Below are 22,636 nucleotides of genomic sequence, written 5' to 3' on the forward strand. Positions count from 1 at the left end.
GATCGCTGTGGCAAGACTTCCAGGACTATCCTATATAATAAAAGGCTAATATGCAAATTGACCAAACAATGGAACAACCGGTCGCTATGACAAACACTGACCACCAGGGTGCAGATGCTCAATGCAGGAGCTGTCCCCTGGTGGTCAGTGTGTTCCAATACGGGCAGCACCGCTCAGCCAGAGGCAGGGCTCATGGCTGGTGAGCGCAGTGGCAGTGATGGGAGCCTCGCCTGCCTCTGCGGCAGCATTAAGGATGTCCAACTGCCAATTTACATCCCCCAAGGGCTCCCGGACTGCAAGAGGGTGCTGCCCGGGCTGAGAGACCACCCAAGTACACAAATTTTGTGCACTGGGCTTCTAATCTATACTAATAAAAGGGTAATATGCAAATTGGTTACTACACCCTCACAGTAACAACCAAACAGCAGGCTGCTTGGGGCAACAAGGCTGGCAGGGGTTTAGCTAGGGACAACCAAACGACTGGCCAGAAAGTTGCATGGGGCAACCAGGCCAGCAGAGGGGGAAGCTAGGGGCAACCAGGCCAACAGGGGGGATAGTTGGGGGCAACCAGGCCAGTGGGGATCCAGTTGGTGGTGACCAGGCCGGCAGGGGGTCATTTGGGGGTGACGAGGCCAGCAGGGGGGGCAGTGAGAGGCGACCAGCCAGCAGAGAGGGACAGTGAGGGGCAACCAGGCCAGCAAGGGGGGCAGTTGGAGGGCAACCAGGCTGGAGGGGACAGCAGTGAGGGGCAACCAGGCCAGTGGGGGGGGGGCAGTTGAGGGCAACAAGGCCAGTGGAGGGGGCTGTTGGGGGCAACCAGGCCAGCGGGGGGACAGTTGGGGGTGACCTGGCTGGCAGGGGGGCAGTTGGGGGCTACCAGGCCAGCAGGGGGGGCCCTGTAAGGTGACCAGATGTCCCGCTTTTGGCGGGACAGTCCCGATTTTTAACAATTTGTCCCGCGTCCCGCAGCGTTTTTAAAAAGTCCCGATTTTTGGAAAGAATGCATGACAAGCTAGGGAACAGCGGGAGAACGGGAAGGGAATATACGGTTTTCGGCGGCCATGTGGCTATTTAGCCAGGATATGAGTTTTATATTATTTTTGTTAATTTTATAATGTTAAACTTTAGTAATAACAAATAATTGTTGAGAACGGATTATTGAGAACTGCTTATCAAAGTTCGCATTATTGATCAGTTGTTAGAATTCAACCACCATTGTTTGGACTTAATGAACAATGGCATTTTTTGGGATTGGCAACGACAAAAACATTTTGTAACTGTCTCTCAGACGATACACATCGTACTGCGTGCTAGTAAGCTAGTTAAACAAGTGATGTCATTACAAATCAGCTATTCAGATAATTTAGGTAAGTAATTTATTTATTTATTTCATAAATACATAAATTTTCTTGAATTTAGCAGACAGTACTCGTATTATTTATATTTTATAATGGCCGCAAAAAGTCTAGTGCCGGCCTTGAAAGTGACACTTACGACTTACATTATGGCAAATTCATGACCTTTTAAACAACGACAGCAATCTACTAAAAAAAATTCACTCAAATGAGAAATATGCCAAAGAATAAAATAATACTATACATAATTTTTTATTTATTATATTTGTAAATTGTACTTATGTTGAAATTTAAAAAAATATATTACAATACTATTTTTGTGTTCTATGAAAATTTTTGTTGCTCCGTATAGACCAAATTTTTAATCAAGAACCACCACCACCCCCCGCTCCCTGGTCAATGGTGTCCCGCTTTACCAATGTTAAAATCTGGTCACCTTACACTAGGGACAACTGGGCCGACAGTTAGGGGCAACCAGGCTAGCAAGCAGAGGTAGTTAGGGGCAATCAGGCAGGCAGGCAGGTGAGCAGTTAGGAGCCATTGGTTCCGGATTGTAAGAGGGATGTCCTACTGCCAGTTTCGGCCCGATTCCTGGGTTTGGGCTGAAACCGGCAAGTTGGACATCCCCCGAGGGGTCCCGGATTGGAGAAGGTCCAGGCTGGGCTGAGGGGACCCACCCCCCTGTGCATGAATTTCGTGCACCGGGCCTCTAGTGTTAAATAAGAGTGGTGAAAGCAGATATCCCTGTCTTGTTCCTATTTTTAGGGGAAATGGTTTTAGTTTTTGCCCATTGAGCATGATGTTTGCTGTAGGTTTCCCATATACTCCCTCTGTTGAGATATGCTCCCTCTATTCCCACTTTGCTGAGAATTTTTATCAAAAATGGATGTTGGATTTTTGTCTAATGCTTTTTCTGCATCTATTGATCTGATCATATGATTTTTGTCTTTCAATTTGTTTATGTGATGTATCACGTTTATTGATTTGTGAATATTGTACCATCTTTGCATCCCCGGAATAACTCCAGCTTGGTCATAGTGTATGATCTTTATAATATAACTAGAGGCCTGGCGCACGAAATTTGTGCACAGAGGAGGGGGAGTCCCTCAGCCCAGCCTACACCCTCTTGTAATCTGGAACCGCTGGCTCCTAACCGCTAGCCTGCCTGCCTGATGGCCCCTAATCACTCTGCCTGCCTGCCTGATGGCCCTTAACCCCTCTGCCAGCCTGCCTGATTGCCCCTAACCACCTCTGCCTCAGCCCCCACTGCCACAGTTGCATCCGGAAGGACATCCAGAACGACGTCTGGAAGGTCGTTTGGCTGTCCGGTCTAATTAGCATAATATGCTTTTATTATTATAGATGCTGAATAAAATTTGCTAGTATTCCATTGATTTCATAGACTTTAGCATGTATGTTCATTGGGGATATTGGCCTGTAATTCTCTTTCTTTTTAGTGTCTTTGGTTTTGGAATTAGGGTAGTGCTAGCCTCATAAAAAGAGCTTGGAAGTGTTCCTTCCTCTTAGATTGTTTTGAATAGTTTGAGAAGTATAAGTATTAGTTCTTCTTTGAATGTTTGGTAAAACTCCCATGTGAAGCCATCTGAACATGGGCTTTTATTGGTTGGGAGTTTTTTTTTTATTAATTCTTCTATATCATCAGTTGTTATTAGCCTATTCAGGTTTTCTGCTTCTTCCTGTTTCAGTTTTGGGAGATTGCATTTTTCGAGGAATTTGTCCATTTCATCCACATTGTCCAAATTGTTGGCATATAGTTGTTCATAGTATTTCTTTACAATCCTATGTAATTCTGTGTTGTCAGTGCTTACATCTACACTTTCATTTCTGGTTTTATTTATTTGGGTCCTCTCTCTTTGTTTCTTTTTTTAAAATTTAATTCATTGCAGTGTTTAATACAGAAAGCTTTTCTACAGACTGGCAACAGGCCAACATTTATACATCAATGAGTTTTATTTATTTTGTGGATTTTATATTGTTTAAAGTAATGGTTGGCAAACTCATTAGTCAACAGAGCCAAATATCAACAGTATAATGATTGAAATTTCTTTTAAGAGCCAAATTTTTTAAACTTAAACTTCTTCTAATGCCACATCTTCAAAATAGACTCGCCCAGGCCATGGTATTTTGTGGAAGAGCCACACTCAAGGGGCCAAAGAGCTGCATGTGGCTTGCGAGCCGCAATTTGCTGACCGCGGGTTTAAAGTATTACAAATAGTAGGACATCTGTCCCCTTTTTACCCCATTGACCTCACCCCAGCCACCCCTTCTCCTGGGCACATGCCCTCACATCCCGCCCCAGTGTCTGGGCACATCAGTTAAGCTTATATGCATGCATACAAATCCTTCGGTTGATCTCTTTCCCACCCCCTCCAACCCTCCTCTACCATCCCGCTGTAGTTTGACAGTCTGTTCTATACTTCTTTCTCTCTGTATCTATTTTTGTTCATCAGTTTATAATGTTCTTTATATTCCAGAAATGAGTGAGATCATGTGATATTTATATTTCTCTGACTGGCTTATTTCGCTTACCAGAATGCTCTCCAGGTTCACCCATGCTGTTGCAAATGGTAAAAGTTCCTTCTTTTTATAGCAGCCTAGTATTCCATCATGTAGATGTACCACATTTTTCTAATCCACTCATCTGCTCATCGGCATTTAGGCTGTTTCCAAATATTAGCTATTGTAAATTGTGCTGCTATGAACATAGGGGTGCATGTACCCTTTCTGATTGGTGTTACTGGTTTCCTGGGATATATTCCTAGAAGTGAAATTACTGGGTCAAATGGCAGTTCCATTTTTAATATTTTGAGGAAATGCCATACTGTTTTCCACAGTGGCTGCACCAATCTGCATTCCAACCAGCAGTGCAAGAGTGTTCCTTTTTCTCTGCATCCTCTCCAGCACTTGTCATTTGTTGATTTCCTGATGATAGCCATTCTGACAGGTGTGAGATGGTACCTCATTGTTGTTTAAATTTGCACCTCTCAGAAGATTAGTGACTTTGACCATGTTTTCATATGTCTCTTGGCCTTTGGTATGTACTCTTTTGAAAAATGTCTATTCAGGTCCTTTACCCATTTTTTTAAATTGGATTGTTTATCTTCCTTTTGTTAATTTGTAAATTTTGGAGATTAAACCCTTATTGGAGATAACTTTGGCAAATATATTCTTCCATGCAGTGGGCTTCCTTATTGTTTTGTTGATGGCTTCTTTTGATGTGCAGAAGCTTTTTATTTTGATGTAGTCCCATTTGTTTATTTTCTCCTTAGTTTCCCTTGCCCTAGGAGCTGTATTGGTAAAGATATTGATACGAAAAATGTCTGATATTTTGCAGCCTATGGCTTCTTCTAAGATTTTATGGTTTCCTGTCTTACGTTTAAGTTCTTTATCCATTTTGAGTTTATTTTTGTGTGTGGTGTAAATTGTTGGTCTAGTTTCATTTTTTTTGCATGTATCTGTCAAATTTTCCCAGTACCATTTATTGAAGAGACTGTTTTGACTCCATTGTATGCTTTTGACACTTTGTCAAATATTAATTGAGCATAATGGCTTGGGTCAATTTCTGGGTTCTCTGTTCTGTTCCACTGGTCTACAAGTTTTTTCCTATCCCAGTACCAGGAAGTTTTGAGAACAGTGACTTTGTAGTATAGCTTGATATCTGGTATTGTGATCCTTTCAACTTTGTTCTTCTTTAGCAACATTGCTACAGCTATTTGGGGTCTTTTTTTAATTCCAGATGAATTTTTAGAGAGTTTGTTCTAGGTCTTTGAAGTATGTCATTGGTATTTTAATGGGGACTGCATTGAATTTATAGATTGCTTTGGGTAGTATAGACATTTTAATGATGTTCATTTTACCAATCTATGAACATGGTATATTCTTCCATATGTTTATGTCTTCCTCTGTATTTTTTTTTCAGTGTCCTGTAATGTTCTGAGTACAGGTTTTTTACCTCCTTGGTTAAATTTATTCCGAGATATCTTAATTTTTTTGTTGCAATGGTAAATGGGATTTTTTTTTTTAGTTTCTCTTTCTGTGAGCTAATTATTGGTGTAAACAAAAGCCATAGATTGATTTCTGGGTGTTAATTTTGTGTCCTGCTACATTGTCAAGTTAATTTATGTGTAGCAGTTTTTATATGGAGTCTTTAGGGTTTTCTATGTACAATATCATGTTATCTGCAAATAATGACAATTTTACTTCTTCCTTTCCAATTTGTATGCCTTTTATTTCTTCTTGTATATTTGCTTTGGCTAGCACTTCCAGTATTATGTGGAACAGGAGTGGTAAGAGTGGACATCCCTGTCTTTTTCCTGTTTTTAGGGGAAATGGTTTTTGCAAATTGAGTATGATGATGGCTGTTTATTTGTCATGTATGGCTTTTATTATGTTGAGGTATGATCCTTCTATTCCCACCTTGCTGAGAGTTTTTATCAAGAAAGGGTGTTGGATTTTGTCAAATGCTTTTTCTGCATCAATGGATATGATTATATGGCTTTTATCTCTCGATTTGTTTATGTGATGTATCATGTTTATTGATTTTCGGATATTGTACTATCCTTGCATCCTCATAATAAATCCCACTTGGCCATGGTGTATGCTCTTTCTAAGGTAATGCCAGATTCAGTTTGCTAGAATTTTGTTGAGAATTTTGGCATCTATGTTCATGAAAAATATTGACCTGAAATTCTCTTTCTTGTATTATCTTTATTTGGTTTTGGGATTAGGTTAATTCTGGCTTCTTAGAAAGATCTTGAAAGTGTTCCCTATTCTTGAATTTTTGGAATAGTCTAAGGGAGATAGGTTTTATTTTTTATTTGAATGTTTGATAAAAGTACCCTGTGAAGCCATCTGGTCCAGGGATTTTGTTTTTTGGAAGTTTTATTATTATTATTATTGCTTCAATTTCCCCCATAGTTATCAGCCTATTCAGATTTTTTTATTCTCCCTGATTGAGTTTTGGAAGGTCATATTTTTCTAGGAATATGTCAGTTTCTTCTAGGTTTACTAGTTTATTGGAATAGAGCTGCTCATAGTATTTTTTGAGACTTCATATTTCTGTGGAATCTGTTGTTATTTCACCTCTTTCATTTCTGATTTTGTTTATATATGTCCTCTCTCTTTGCTTCTTGGTGAGCCTAGCTAGAGGTTCATTAATCTTGTTTATCCTTTCAAAGAACCAGCTCTTGTTTTCATTGATTTTATTTTGGGGGTCTCTATGTCATTTATTTCTACTCTGATCTTTATTATTTCCTTCCTTCTCCTTACTCTGGGCTTTTCTTGTTGCTCTCTTTCTAATTCTTCAGGTTGCAGAGTTAGATGGTTGATTACCAATTTTTATTGTTTGTTTGTGTGTTTTCTTTAGGTAGTCCTGTAATGTTATCAACTTCCCTCTCAGAACTGCTTTCCCTGTGTCCCATAGATTTTGTATTGTTGTGTTTTCATTGTGATTTGTTTCCAGGATGTTTTTATTTCTTCTTTGATCTCGTTGCTAACCCAATAATTGTTTAGTAATATGTGATTTAGCCTTCAAGTGTTTGAACATTTGTGATTCTTTTTATTGTAGTTTATTTCTAATACTAGAGGTCTGGTGCACAAAATTTGTGCACTGATAGTTTCACTAGGCCTTGACGGCAATCAGGGCCAATCAGGGCCTTCTGGCTGCTGGCTGGGTCCTTCATCTCCTGGCTGCCAGCTGCCAGCTGGGACCTTCCTTCATTCAACATTGCCCCCTCGTGGTCAGCGCATGTCATAGCAAGCGGTCAAACTACTGAGGGGACAATTTGCCTATTAGCCTTTTATTAGCTAGAATCAAACTTGGGACCCTACTTTGACTGTATTTTTGTTGATCTCTCCATTAAACTCCTCTAGAAGGATTTTTATTTATTTAGAAGCTTCTATATTAGGTGCAGATATGTTTACCAGGGTTATATCCTCTTGTTGGATCGATCCCTTCAGTATTATGTAGTGACTTTGTTGTCTCTTGTGATGGCCTTCATTTTGAAGTCTATTTTGTCAGAAATGAGTATTGCTACTTCATTTTTTTTTTCCCTTTTCCATTTGCTTCAAAAATTTTTTCTTATCCCATCTCTCTCATCTTGTGTGTGTCTTTTGTTCTGAGGTGGGTCTTTTGTAGATAGCATATAGTTAGGTCATGCTTTTGTATCCATTCAGCTACCCTATTCATTTTGATTGAATCATTTAATCCATTTACTTTTAAAGTTATTAGTGATAAGTACTTATTTACTGCTATTTTAATTCTGTATGTCTAAGTATCTCTCTTTTTCTCTTTTCTCATCACAGCAGTTCCTTTAGCATTTCTTGTAATGTTGACCTGGTGTGGATGTACTCTAGCCTTTTTTTTTTTTTTTTTTTTTGGTTTGGGAAGCTCTTCATTTGACTTTCTATTTGAATAATAGCCTTGCTGCATATAGTAATCTTAGTTTCAGATCCTTGCTTTCCATTACCTTGAGTACTTCATGCCATACCCTTCTAGTCTGTAGAGTTTCTGATGAGAAATTAGGTGTCAGCCTTATGGGAGCTCCTTTCTAGGTAACAGTTCTTTTTTCTCTTGCTGCCTTTAAGATTCGCTCTTTGTCTTTAATTTTTGGAATTTTAATTATGATGTGTCTGGGTGTAGGCCAGTTTGCGTTCTTCTACCTTGGTGTTCTCTGTGCCTCTGTTCTTTGTGTGAGTTTTTCCTTTACCAGTTTAGGGAAGTTTTCTGTCATTGTTTCTTCAAACACATTCTCTATCCCTTAATTCCCTTTCTGCCTCTTCTGGCACAATTGCTATTTGAATATTGTTGTTTCATGTTGTTCCACAGCTCCCTTAAGCTGTCCTCCTGTTTTTTAATTATTTTTTTTTCTTTTTAGTTCTCTGATTGAGTGATTTTTTCAACCCTGTCTTCTAATTTACTGATTCGGTTTTCAACTTCCCTTAATATGTTGTGTATTCCTTCCAATGTGTTCTTTATTTGTGTTATGTCATCCTTTATTTCTGACCGTTCTTTTTTCATAGTTACTGTATCTTTTTTCATGCTGTTGAGTTTCTTTGCCATCATTAGTCTGAACTGTTTCAGATAAATTTTCTATCTCTGCTTCATTTATCTCTTCTTCTGGAGAATTCTGTTTTTCTTTCATTTGGGTTTTTTTTTTTTCTTTGTCTCCTCATTTTGGCCCTGTTTGGGTTTGTGTTAGGTCGATCTTCTATGCCTCTCAATCTCTAGTGCAGGACAATGTCAAGTGCTGTTTCTGACTAATTAGACCAGCAAAGACTCAAAAACTCCAGAGACCACCTCTGTCTACAGCAGGCGTCCTCAAACTATGGCCCTCGGGCTACATGCGGGTGTTTTTGCCATTTTGTTTTTTACTTCAAAATAAGATATATGCAGTGTGCATAGGAATTTGTTCATAGTTTTTTTTTTAAACTATAGTCCAGCCCTCCAACAGTCTGAGGGACAGTGAACTGGCCCCCTGTTTAAAAAGTTTGAGGACCCCTGGTCTACAGACTGATAGGATTCTGACTTGAATAGCCCCAGACAATTGTCCTCAGGTGAGGCGAGAGTTTTTTTCAACAGGGTGGGGTGGTTGCTTCTGCCTGGAGGCTAATTGTTATTTTTAGTCTCTTAAGTGACCTCAGGGCAAGGTGTTTTACAATAGGGTAAGTCAACTGTTTCTCCCCCTCCCCTCAGGCAAGGCAAATGTCTGTGTGGGAAAGATGACCTCTGCTGTGTGAGGGAATGACTCAGTACTGGAAACTGGGGGTATCTGCCTTCTGTGCTCTAACCCCCACATCCCCAATCATAGCTTCTGCTCAGCTCCAGTTCACTCTGCCCTCCCTCTGCTGGAACACAACGTGGGTGGTTCCACAGGGAATTTTGTGCTTTGCCCCTTTAAGAGGGTGCATGAATTTCCAGCTGTCTCTTCCTGGAAATTCAGAGCCCCTTGTTATATGGGTACCATTCTCAGGAGTGGTTCTCTCTGCTGGGGGTCCCATCTTGAGGATTATATCCTAGAATTCTCAGGGGCAACCCTTCACAGCTGAGATATCTCTCTGAGACTTCAGTTGCTATCTGTGGGAGCCTGCCTGCCCTTTTGCACCTCTGCCCCTTCCTCCTGCCTCTATGCGGTCTCCACTTTTGGTCCACAGTTATCAGGGTTCTCTCCAGTGAGTCTTCTGTTGATTATTCAGGAAGTTTTTCTATATTTTACTTGTAGTTTCAGTTTGTTTCTGGGAGCATGTTCATGAAGCATCCACTTTCTCTGCCGCCATTTGTAGTCTCTCTCTGTAGAGCGGATCTTAATTGATGGCCTCTCATTTTCAAGACTAAAACTTGATCCATGACACTAATATTCAAAATTCCTAAATTCAAAACCTTAGTCTTGCCCTCATAGTTCTTCCTACATCCCTAAGTTACTTCTACATATATCATCTGGTAAATCATGATGGATAGAATTTTATTAGGCGTATGTCTTCTTCTCCCAAAGCCCTACATTTTTTTCTCAAAAGAAGAGACCAGAACTAACAATAGTACACTAGAAAAAAACTGATTATAATTTTTTAATAAATTTATTGAGGTGACATTAATAATATTATATAGGCTTCAACTCTATGATACATCATCTGTATATTGCATTGTGTGCCCACCACTAAAAGGCAAATCTCTTTCCTCTACCCTTTACTATACCCCTACCCTTCTTCCTTTTGGTATCTACCATACCGTTACCTATGTCTATGAGTTTTTGTTTGTTTGTATGTCTTATTTGTTCATTTGTTGCTTTCAGTTTTATATCCCACATGTGAGTGAAATCATATGGTTCTTAATTTTTTTCTGTCTGACTTATTTTGTTTAACATGATATTCTCAAGGTACATACATGTTGTCACAAATGGCAGTTTTTCATCTTTCTTACGACTGAGTAGTACCCCATTGTGTGTGTGTGTGGGGGGGTGTATACATACATACATACATACACACACACACACACACACATATATATATGTATATATATATATCATATGTATATTATATATATGTGTGTATATATATATATATATATATATATATATACACACACATATATATATCACATCTTATTTATCTAATCATCTATCAAAGGACATTTTGTTTGTTTCCATATCTTGGCCACAGTGATAATATTGCAATGAACATAAGGGTGCATATACACAGAAGGGGGTTTGCTGGGTGATATGGTAACTTTACTGTTAAGTTTTTGAGGAACCTCCATACTCTTTTCCATAGTGGCGGTATCAGTTTTCATTCCCACTAGCAGTGAATGAGGACTCCTATTTTCTACAACTTCTCTAACACTTACTTGTCTTCTTGATAATAGCTATTTCAACATATGTGAGGTGATACCTCATTGTAGTTTTGATTTTCATTTTCCCTAATAGTTAGTGAAATTGAGTGTCTTTTCATATATGTTGGCCATTTTTATGTCTTCTTGGGAGAAGTATCTGTTCAGGTCCTCTGCCTATTTTTTTAGTTGAATTGTTTGGTATCCTTTTTATTGTTGAGTTGTAAGGGTTCTTTATATATTTTTTATGTTAACCCCTTGCTGGAGCTGTTATTTACAAATGCATTCTCCCATTTGGTTGGTTCTAATGTTTTAATTTGCATAATTGTTAAAATAGGTTTTAGAATATTTAAAATCATAAATTATTTTTGGAAAATATTTGTTATAAGTCTTAAGAGGCCACATGCACACTTTTATCAATAACAATATTTGAATTAAATAAATATTAGCTTTACCTCCACATCAGTATATAGAAGGAGAATAAACAAAATAATGTAACTTCCAATTTTCTGAGTTTGTGATGCCCAATGCCAAATATTAGTAGTGTCTACTTCAACTTAACAGATACATATGAGTTTATTAATGTGGAAGAGAATAGAGTACATTTAAAGGCAACATAGAAAATTAAACATAAGAAAAGACTATCAGCATTAGATTTTATATTGACTTCAAGTACTGAATGTCAAATTTAAAATATATACAAAGTAATTCATTCATTCTAAAAGCACATTTTTATTATTTTATTTAAAAACAATTTGTATTAGCTACTTTTTAACATAGTAATTTCTCATTCGTGTGGATACTTTATCACTGTAAATGGACTTCTTTTCTAATTTCATAAGGAAAGTTTTACTGTTATGCATTTAGTGACATAACTTTTATTCTGCTTAAATTGATATTTTATCAACATCAGCAGGATTTCTGTTTTTTTCTAGTCCAAAGGGAGGTGTGAGTGAAAAAATTTTCCACAATATGCTCTTTCTGCTGTAACAAGGATATATCATCACTGTGGGCAATGAGCTGCTGCATGACCCACTAGGAGTAAAGTTAGGCAGGGTTAGAATGAGTGGCCAGACATTCAGATCCTTGTTGTTTTATTTCATTTTTTTATAAAAAAAGGGGAATCAACTTTTAAAACATCATAGGGATTATTATTCATAGATATTGTTTAAAAATCTTCTCAAAGTATTGATTTTAATAGGTACTCTTTTATCCATTACCACAGAAAGAGAGCATAGTTAAGCATAGTTTCTATTTATATTCTGGGCAAATCTGCCTTGGAATCTTCAAGGTTCTTGCAATTTTTTATTTTCACTTAAATAAAAAACATTTTACTTTCTTTTTTAATATAAAATGTGAGTTGTGCCTGGCCAGTATGGCTTAGTGGTTGAATATCGACCTATGAACCAGGAGGTTATGGTTCGATTTCAGGCCAGGGTATATGCCCAAGTTGCGGGCTTGAGGCTCAGTAGGGGGAGTTTAGGAGGCAGCCAATCAATGAGTCTCGACATGGATGTTTCTATCTCTCTCTCCCTCTTCTTTCCTCTCTGAAATCATTAAAAATATATATTTAAAAATAAATAAGTAAATAAAATAAATGTGAGTTGTATTTAACTGTTTTGATAATAGAGAACATGAAAATCATCTAATTTCATATACTCTAGTAAACAGGTTGATAATATCTCCAAAAGTCTTCAAAATGTTGTGATATAATGTTTCATGGCCTTCATGTTACCTTTAACAGTTAGACCTAATTTTATGTAGCCTAGTAAACAGGTTAAGAATATCCCCACAAAATATAATGAGCAACATAAACTGATGAACAAAAACAGATCCAGAGACAGAGAGGCATCGATCAGACTGTCAAACCTCAGAGGAAAGGTAGGGAAGGGTAAGGGTAAGGGGGAGAGATCAAGCAAATGAGTTGTATACATGCATATTAGCCTAACCAATGGACACAAACAACAGGGGTGTGAGGGAATGAGTGGGGGGTGGGAGGAAATGGGGGGATAATGACACATATGAACTACCTTAACCAATAAAAAACAAAAAAGAAAGAAAAGATAAAAATCACAAAAGAAAAAATAGTATAGCTACTTTAGCCTATCTGAATTCCAAAAGCTGTCTCTTCAACTCTCCGAGATTATTAGACTCTGGTTTTACACAGCCTTTGCTGGGGCTGGGAAACAGACTCCTGCAGAAATATAGGACAGTTGTAAGATTTACTTCATTTTTTTCCTTCTCTTAGGTATCACAGTCCTGTAAGGCCTGTTTTCAAATATCTGAAAAGAACATTTTCATATATTTTTTCTGTTTTTTAAGGTGTTTATAGCGGGATTACAATTCCTGAATTAGTTAGGCTTATTTTTTTTGACCAGTTGTATAAACTTTAAAACATATAAAGTGGAATATTTTTTGAGTTTTTAAACAAATAGCCAATTTTCATGTTTCTTGGTCTTTTTTTGTGAAAATAAATATGCTTCTCAAATAAAAAATAAAAATAAAAAAAGAAGAAGAATATCCCCACAAGTTTTCAGTGTTGTGATGTAATGTTTCCCTGTCCTGTTGCCCTCACAGTTAGACCTGATCGTTGTGCACCAGCAGGTGGAGCTTCTTGGAAGTAAGTGTATCCTCTACTATTAAAGTTGTGGAAAATATTTCAGGTTTCAGAAGTTCCTATATATCTAAATACTTTATAAAGGATAAAGTTAAATGTTTAGAATAGCTGTTTTAAAAATAGCACTATTTTATTTTTTAAAAATAAACATTGAAAGTAAAATTATTAGGCTGATGAAAATAAACCTAAAAGCATAAAACTATCCAAGTCTTTGGTGATATGCCATTAGAAATCTAGCATTATTTTTAATCTTAAAATGATTTTTAAAAAATGTGATCATTTCCCTGGTTGCTAATACTTTTATTTTTTCTTAATAATTCCAGAAATGCAAATCAAGTTTGATACTAAATTTTAAAAAAATTCATCAAAACAAAATTCCACTGTTTTAAGATTTCATTGGTGATTAATCAAATGGGCAAATTATTTAACAATAAACAAATTTACGAGTATGACTAACTTGCAAATTACTTGAGTACTTTTTGTTCTTAACATATTATATTATTTCTAAGATGTCAAAATTGAAATAGATAACAGGATAACAGACAGCTGTAGATATATTGCCTGACATAGATTTTAGACAAAATTCTTAGTATCATATGAGTTGTCCCAATAAATTTCATACCAATGACCGAATTATTATTTGAGTACAGCATTCGGTTCTTGTTGACAGCATTGCTTTCCTAGTTGAAAGTGGTATTGCATGTTTCCAAGTAGAGCATTTATCTAGAATAAAAATTTATTCAGCACACAGCTCTGTTCTCAGAGTTTACTTTAACTTTCATGGAGAATCCTCAAGTTTTAGAGCATGGATGTAGATTTGCATAAAGAAGGTACAACATTATTAATAAATAATCTGTCACTATGTTTGTTTGTTTTTCATTTAAAGGCATGATACTAAGCACAGCATTATTTTGATGAATTTTCTTTTTTGTTCTGTCAGTGATACTTGGCACTGAAACTGTGAACAAATATGAGATTAAAAACAGCTTGGGGCAAAGAATATACTTTGCCGTGGAGGAAAGTATCTGCTTCAATCGTACTTTCTGTTCCACACTTCGATCTTGCACTCTGAGGATCACGGACAACTCAGGTCGAGAGGTGATTACAGTAAACAGGCCCTTGAGGTGTGACAGCTGCTGGTGCCCTTGCTACCTACAAGAGGTCAGTCACTGGCTCTGGTGTGCTTTTCCCTTCCACATTTGAAAAGATTAGCAAATATTTCTTTAATAAATGGCATTCATCTGGAACTATGGGACAATTAACCTTTCAATTGTTTGGATTAGTACATCACTCCTTTAGAATCAGAACACCTTGAAAATTTGGTAATTCACTAATTATTTTTCCCTTTCCAACCAAAAATGATAGTGGCTTCTGTGATCTTAATTGGTGAAGACAGCTCATGCATCATGTAAATGAGACATACTTTCCTGACTCTTGTTAATAGCATTTAATTGTATATAGTCTACTAGAGGCCCGGTGCATGAAATTCATGCACGGGGGTGGGGTTTGTGTCCCTCAGCCCAGCCTGCACCCTCTCCAATATGGGACATCCCTCTCACAATCCAGAACTGCTGGCTCCAAACCGCTCACCTGCCTGCCAGCCTGATCACCCCCTAACCACTCCCCTGCCAGCCTGATCGATGCCTAACTGCTCCCCTGCCGTCCTGATTGCCCCTAACTGTCCTCCCCTGCCAGCCTGGTCACCCCTAACTGTCCTCCCCTGCTGGCCTGGTCCCCCCCAACAGCTCTCTCCTGTGGGCCTGGTACCCCCAACTGCACTCCTCTGCAGGTCTGGGTCCCCCCAAACTGCCCTCCCCTGCAGGCCTGGTTCCCCCCCAACTGCCCTCCTCTGCTGGCCCGGTCACCCCTAACTGCCCTCCCCTACCGTCCATCTGGTTGGCGGCCACCTTGTGTCCACATGGGGGTGGCCATCTTTGACCACATGGAGGTGGCCATCTTGTGTGTTGGAGTGATGGCCAATTTGTATATTACTCTTTTATTAGATAGGAGGATGAGTTCCACCATTAAGCAAATCTACCCTTTGTCCCTTTGTCTTCTCTCACTGTAGCAAAATTCAGGAAGTGTTAAGTGATACTGAACTCTTCTAAGGTGATTTCTTTTGGTTAGGTAATATTATTTAGTACAGATGTCACATTGCATGCTCTCATTTATGACAAACATCAAGGTTTGGAAAAGACAATGTTATTGTTCTAGAAGGAATCATTCAATTATTTTATTTCAATACTAGAGGCCTGGTGCATGAAATTCATGCATGGAGGGGGGTTCCTCAGCCCGACCTTCATGCTCTCCAATCTGGGATCCCACTCGCAATCCAGGACAACTGGATCTTAACCACTTGCCTGCCTTCCTGCCTGCCTGATCACGTCTAACCCCTCTGCCTGCCTGCCTGATCACCCCTAACTGCCTCTGCCTGCTGGCCTGATCACCCCTACCTTGCCCCCTGCCAGCCTGATTGCCCCTACCTTGCCCCCTGCCTGCCTGATCACCCATAACCTCTCTGCCTGCCTGCCTTATCACCCCTAACTGCCTCTGCCTGCCTGCCTGATCACCCCTAACTGCCCTCCCCTGCTGGCCTGATAGTGCCCCCAACTGCCCTCTCCTGCTGGCCTGATTGCCCCTAACTGCCTCTGCCTCAGCCCCCACCACCATGGCTTTGTCCAGAAGGAAGTTGGATGTCTGGAAGATGGCCGGTCGATCTGGTCTAATTAGCATATTACCCTTTTATTAGTATAGATAGATTATATAGGATAGGATTGGTTAAATGGGGGTTAGGGAAAGCCTTTTTCAGCAGGAGGAGATGCTCTTGGCAGACAAAAACACATAATCCCTATATCTGGACTGATAACCAGCCATATGCACTATACTGCCAAACCGGTCATTAAAAAATTTAATCATTTTCTTACACCTTACACTAAAAGCTTTTGCCCTTAAAACCCCTTCTTAGCCCCCACCTTAGGTTTTGCCTTTGCAGTTCACCCAGAGTAGGTTCTGATTGGTCTATTTCTATGCCAGTCAGCGTCAAAAGCTCCGCCTCCTAGGAAGTCATTGGCTCCTCGCAATTCACCCAGATTTGGTTCTGATTGGTCAGTTTCTATGCCAGTCAGCATCTCCGGGCCTATCTCCGGTCCTGATCATAGAGACGGGGCTGATTGGCAGCCACTCCAGGCTGCTGGCGAGTAGGCTGAACTGCTGACCTTTGGGAAAGAGAGAGAGATAGGCCTGGCTGCTGGTGAGGCCCAGAGAGAGGAGCAGGGTCTGATGGCATTTGGTGGAGCCTTCAGTCATTTTGGATGTTTTGACCCTGGCTCTTTATATATATAGATATAATAGAGTCCATTACCCTTTAATGGACCTGTAATAATAGCTTTTATTGACATAATGCAGGTGATAAAGAACATTTACTTACTTAGACATCTTCAGTATCATGACATTTCTATGAGCTAGAAAGAATAGGTTTTACTCTCCACATTTTGCAGTTGAGCAAACTGGTGCTTAGAAACTGGAGATGATTTACCTATGATCACATATCTAGAAAATATCATAAATGGGATTTGATCCAGGTGTTCTTATTCAAGCCTATGTGCCTTAATAAAGTAGTGTGTAAATTCTCTATTTAGCACAATAGAAATAAAGATTAATGAAAGAAGAATAATTAGGGAAGTTTATTCTCCAATTAATTCTCCAACTATTTATAGCTAATCACCTGGCTAAGTGATAAGATAGCTAAGGTACTTATACATGAACCCAAGAATTTCTATCCTCCTACTGAGGATATTTAAGATCTAATATGCCCCAACATGGTATAGTCAATATAATCACAGAATATTTCTGATAATTGATGTTTTATTTTTATAGTAGTCAATATCACATAAATTAAACATAAGTTGTATCTTGATACCCATTAATAATTTTAAAATTTTTGTCATAATCAAACCAATAACTTTTAAAGTTATCCCAGAACAATTGTAATTCTAAGCAGTCTTGTTGAAACTACTTTTGTCTATGCAAAAACACTATAGACATGTACATAAGACTATTAACTCAATAAATAAGAAAAGACAGAATGAGATCTAATGATGGAGAGGTAGTTGGATTTAAAAGCAAACAATTTTCATTTTTGTACCCACTTCCAGCTTATTATACATAGGATTTTATTTGGGAAATGCAATAATTGCTCATTTTTAACACTTTGGAAAAAGTTAAACAGTGATGATATAGGTGTGTAATAACTGAACTCTGCAGAAACATTTACTTATAATAGGACACAGAGGAGCTGGAAGTTGACAATCTGAAGAGAAGAAATATGCATACTTAATAATTGATAAGAGGATTAAAAATAAATGTGTGTTGTGGTAACAACTGAAAGGGAATAGATATTAGGGCCCTCATGGGAAACAACTTTCCATGCTTGACCAACTGCTGTAATAGGAACAAAAATGGCAAAGAATACAGTGTCCCAGGTTTGAAAGACAGTTCTGGAATAGGTTCTTTTTAGGAAGTAAGATCAAAGACATGGACTTTTAGTGCATAATACCAAACATATATCTATACAATAAGTATATTCGTTTCTATAAAATATGAATAAACACTGCTTTGCTCCTTAGAACCAGATATTTAAAATGACTTGTGTAATGTGAAAATAATTTCATAAAAGTATATTGTTTAGAAATAAATTTACATTATAATAAAATTAAAATACAATAACCTTAGAAAATCTTATTTTATTATTATCTCTTCTTACAGTTAGAAATCCAAGCTCCTCCTGGTACTATAGTTGGTTATGTTGCACAGAAGTGGGACCCATTTCTGCCTAAATTCACAATACAAAATGCAAACAAAGAAGATATTTTGAAAATTGTTGGTCCTTGTGCAACATGTGGCTGTTTTGGTGATGTGGATTTTGAGGTATGACAGACAAAATGAAGGAAGTTTTTGCTTAGATCCTGATTTGTTGCAACATAATTAAATTATTTTAAATGTTCAAATCATGGGTTCCTCTCCCGATTGGAGGAAGATGGCGGCACGCAGGACGGAGGTGAGGGAGAGTGTGTGAGTGAGTGAGGGGGTGAAAGGAGAGTGTGTGGATGTGCGTGGTGTGTGTGTGAGTGAGTGACAGTTAAATCCGGCAAGAGCAGCAGGGGCTGGCAGACCAGGCTCTCTTGGACAGGGAGAGACTACCACCGCTGCGGGCACTCCCTAGACTGTGGGACTCAGGCATGGGCACGGAGTCCATGCCATCTTGAAGGGGAGAGCTGACTCTTCTAGGAACTCATCAGTACCACCACCTAGACAGGCCTTGGACACTGCCTGCAACCCGGCAGCCACTCCAGCCAAAATCCTGATGCCCTACCCTCAGATCCACAGACCCTGGGACCTCCACCTCCAAGGGTGCATGCTCCCACAGCAGTAAGTGCAACTTCCCCCTCCCCAGCAGCTTAACTCCTGACACCACAGTCTTGCTTCTCCAGTGCCATAGTCATGCTTTTCAAGTGCACAGACTGCCTGAACCCACCACTCCACAGGCCGCTAGTGGGTGCTGCCATGGGGCACATTCTTACCCAAACAAGGGCCCACTGCCTGGGCAGTAGAAACTCTGGATTCCTCCTTCCTGGATACCTGCCCACAGTCATCTCAGTTGCGTGGCTTCAGTTCCAGGGGCCCTCTGAGTGCCTGAGTGCGCCGCCCTTGGGTGTGAGCGAATCCAACCAAGGGCATAAGGCCCCCTGCAGTAGAAATTCGGACTTCCCCCACTCCCAGCTGCCTTCCCACAGACACCTCAGTCATACAGCTTCAGTGCAAGGGCCTCTCTGAGTGCACCGCCCTGGCAATCTGCCCCAAGATACCCGGTGAGCCACCACTGGGCGTGTGCAAATTCAACCAAGGGCACAGCAGCAAAAACTGAGTTTTCCCACTTCACAGCTGCCAACCTCTGGAAACCACAGTTGCACTTTGGCAGCGCACAGGCCTCCTGAGCCCGAGGCCACAAAGGCAGCTCTTGGGTACACCTGTGAGCCCCCACTGGGCACGCTCTTATCCAAACAAGGGCTCACTGCCCCAGCAATAGAAATTCTGAGTCCCCCCCTTTTCCGGATACCTGCCCACAGACTCCTTGATCACACGGCTTCAATGCTAGGGCCACGCTGAGTGCACCTCCCCAGCAAATGGCTCCTGGGTGCCTCTATGAGCTGCACTGGGTGCACACAAACCCAACCAAGGGCACAAGGCCCCCAGTAGTAGAAATTCGGATTTACCCCAAACCTGGCTGCCTACCCAGAGACACCTCAGTCACGCAGCTTCAGCTCAAGGGCCTCTCTGAGTGCACAGTCCTGGCAAACAGCCCTGGGGTACCTCTATGAGCCACCACTGGGCAGATGCAAATTCAATCAAGAGCACAACAGCAAAAACTGAGTCTACCCAATTCACAGCTGCTCCAGGCACCACAGTTGTGCTTTTTCAGTGCACTGGCCTCCTGAGCCCCACCACCCCAACAGATGGCTCCTGGATGCCTCTGTGAGCCCTCGCTGGGCACGCGCGATTTCAACCAAGGGCACAAGGCAGCAAAAATTGGGACATGCCCCTCCCTGGTTTCTGACCTCTGGACACTGTAGTTGCGCCTTTCCAGTACATAGGCCTACTGAGCCTGCTCCCCCTACAGGCAGCTCCTGGGTGCCTCCTTGAGCCCCAGATTGGCATGCACATAACCAAACAAGGGTGCACAGCACCGGCAGTAGAAATTTGGACTTTTCTCTTCCCAGCTGCCTACCCACAGACATCAGACACCGCGTCGTGAGGTTTCAGCACACAGGCCACCTGAGGACACTGCCTCAACTGGCGACTCCTGGGTGAGCTGCCTCTGTGAGCTGCCTCTAGGTGCACTTGTATCCAACCAAAGGCTCAAGGCCTCGCAGCAGAAACTCAGACTTCCCACTCCTCAGCTGCTGACCTCCAATCACTGCAGTCGCACTGATCCAGTGTGCAAGCCCCCTGAGCCCACTGCCCTGGCAGGAGGCTCCCAGGTGCTTCTTGTATTGGCCACAAGGCAGAAGCCTGGCTGCTGGCATCCAGTCTCCATGGTAGTGCTGCTCTGGCACATACGCCCCCTGAGCCCACTACTCCAGCAGACGGCTCCTGGGCACCTCTGTAAGGAGCCATTGGGCGGGCATATCCAACCAAGGCTGCACATCCCCTGAAGCAGAAACCGGGACTTTTCCTTCCACAGGGTGGGTGGCACACCACATCGCTCCGATCCAGTGTGTGGGCCTCTTGAGCTCACACTCCCAGCAGAAGGCACCTGAGCCCCTCTGTGTGCTGCCACTGGGCATGTGCCTCTCCAACCAGGGGCGCATGGCTCCCTCAGTAGGATCCACGACATCCCTCTCCCAGCTGTTTACCTCTGGACAGATCGGTGAATTACTGAGGACTTGCCCCACTGGACAAGATCACATTATTTCAACCACAGACCCTGAGATTCCGACATCCCCAGCCACAGGATCCTGAATGCCCTCATGATTCAGAGAGGGAAACCACATTGGCCAGAGTCCCACTGTCTCAACCAGAGACTATGAGACATCCAGCCCCCACTGTCATGGGCTCAGTGCCCCTAACACTGAGTTTCAGAGTGATGCTAATCCAGCAGGAGCCACACCACACTGGCCAAAGTCACAGTACCTGAGCCTCAGGCCCTGAGACCATTTCCTTGCAGGCTGTGGACTCTGGGAACCCACAGTGATAACATACCAGTGAGACCTCAGACAACCTTTTCCACAAGAGCCAGAACCACAATAACATCCAAAAAAGTGTGCACAACGAAGCTGGGGGTGAGTCACATTTCCAACCCAAGACAAGAATTCACCATGAATAAGAAACTAACATTCAAGATCCACCTAAATCAAGAGAACCCAAATAGCTCAAGTAGAGAGCTCCACTAGATCACCAAGCCCAGGAGACTTGAGAGATTGCACCTCTAGTACCACCCCCAAAAGAACCTAGGTAGTGAAGCAGTTGGATCTAAGAAACAGAAATAATTAAAATGTTACAGCAAAAAAAAGGGGGAAGACAAAAGAACAATCACAAAAGGAAAGAAAAGGAGGAATCACCAGAAAGGGAATTAAATGAAATAGAGGCAAGCAACATGTCAGAGAAAAAATTCAGAAAAATAGTTATAAGGATGCTCAAATGGCTGGTTGACAAATACACACAACTCAATGAAAATTATAAGGAGCTGAATGAGAATGTCACCAACATGAAAAGGAACCAAGAGGAAATAAAGAATGACACAGTTGCAATAAAGAACACAATGGAAGTTTTAACCAGTAGAGTAGAAGAGCCTGAGGACCGCATCAGCGAATTAGAAGACTAATTAGAAGACCGCATCAGCGAATTAGAAGACAAGGTAGGAAAAACACACAAACACAGCAACAACTGGAAAGAAAACTTAAAAAGCAAGAAGAGAGCCTAAGGGAGCTTTGGGACAATGCAAAACCAAACAACATCCGTATAATAGGGGTGCCAGAAGGAGAGAAAACTGAACAAGGAATAGAAAGTCTGTTTGAGGAAATTATGACAGAAAACTTTCCTGATATTGGCAAGAAAAATACCATGCAAGTCCAAGAAGCACATAGAGTCCCAATCAAGATGAACCCAAAACACCAACACCAAGACACATCATAATTAAATTGGCAAACATCAATGACAAAGTAAGAATCTTAAAGGCTGCCAGAGAGAGACAAAAAGATACCTACAATGGATCTCCCATTAGAATATCAACAGATATTTCGACAGAAACACACCAGGCCAGAAGGGAATGGAATGAAATATACAAAGTGATGCAAAGCAAGGGACTGAATCCAAGAATACTATACCCAGCAAGGCTATCATTCAAAATTGAAGGTTGAATCAGGAGCTTCACAGACAAAAAAGGACTAAGAGATTTTATTACCACCAAGCCAGCAATGCAAGAAATGCTAAAGGGACTGCTGTAAAAAGAAGAAACAGAAAGGCAAGAAGAAACACAAACATTAAGAATAAAAATGATGACAAACAAGTACTTATCAATGATAACATTAAACATAAATGGACTAAATGCTCCAATCAAAAGACATAGGGTAGCTGAATTAATGAGAAAACATGACCCATATATATGCTGTCTGCAAGAGATGCACCTCAGAACAAAGGATTCATACAGACTGAGAGTGAAGAGATGGAAAAAAAATTTTCAGGCAAATGGAAATGAGAAAAAATCTGGGATTGCAATACTTATATCTGACAAAATAGACCTCAAAGTAAAGGCCATAACAAGAGATA

General features: G+C 40.5%; 1 protein-coding gene across 1 annotated transcript in view; it reads left to right on the plus strand.

The window, feature by feature from the left end:
* PLSCR5 (phospholipid scramblase family member 5) overlaps positions 1–22,636 on the plus strand; it is a gene marked incomplete at both ends in the record, with an annotated part of 67,195 nt that overhangs the window by 18,366 nt on the left and 26,193 nt on the right. The window contains 3 exons of the mRNA XM_079766347.1: positions 13,273–13,315; positions 14,253–14,473; positions 18,077–18,238. Of these exons, the coding sequence (XP_079622473.1) occupies positions 13,273–13,315; positions 14,253–14,473; positions 18,077–18,238 (426 nt within the window). The remainder of the gene's footprint in view (positions 1–13,272; positions 13,316–14,252; positions 14,474–18,076; positions 18,239–22,636) is intronic.

The sequence above is a fragment of the Cnephaeus nilssonii genome (assembly GCF_951640355.1).
Source record: "Cnephaeus nilssonii genome assembly, chromosome: 3".
NCBI classification, from domain to species: Eukaryota; Metazoa; Chordata; class Mammalia; order Chiroptera; family Vespertilionidae; genus Cnephaeus; species Cnephaeus nilssonii.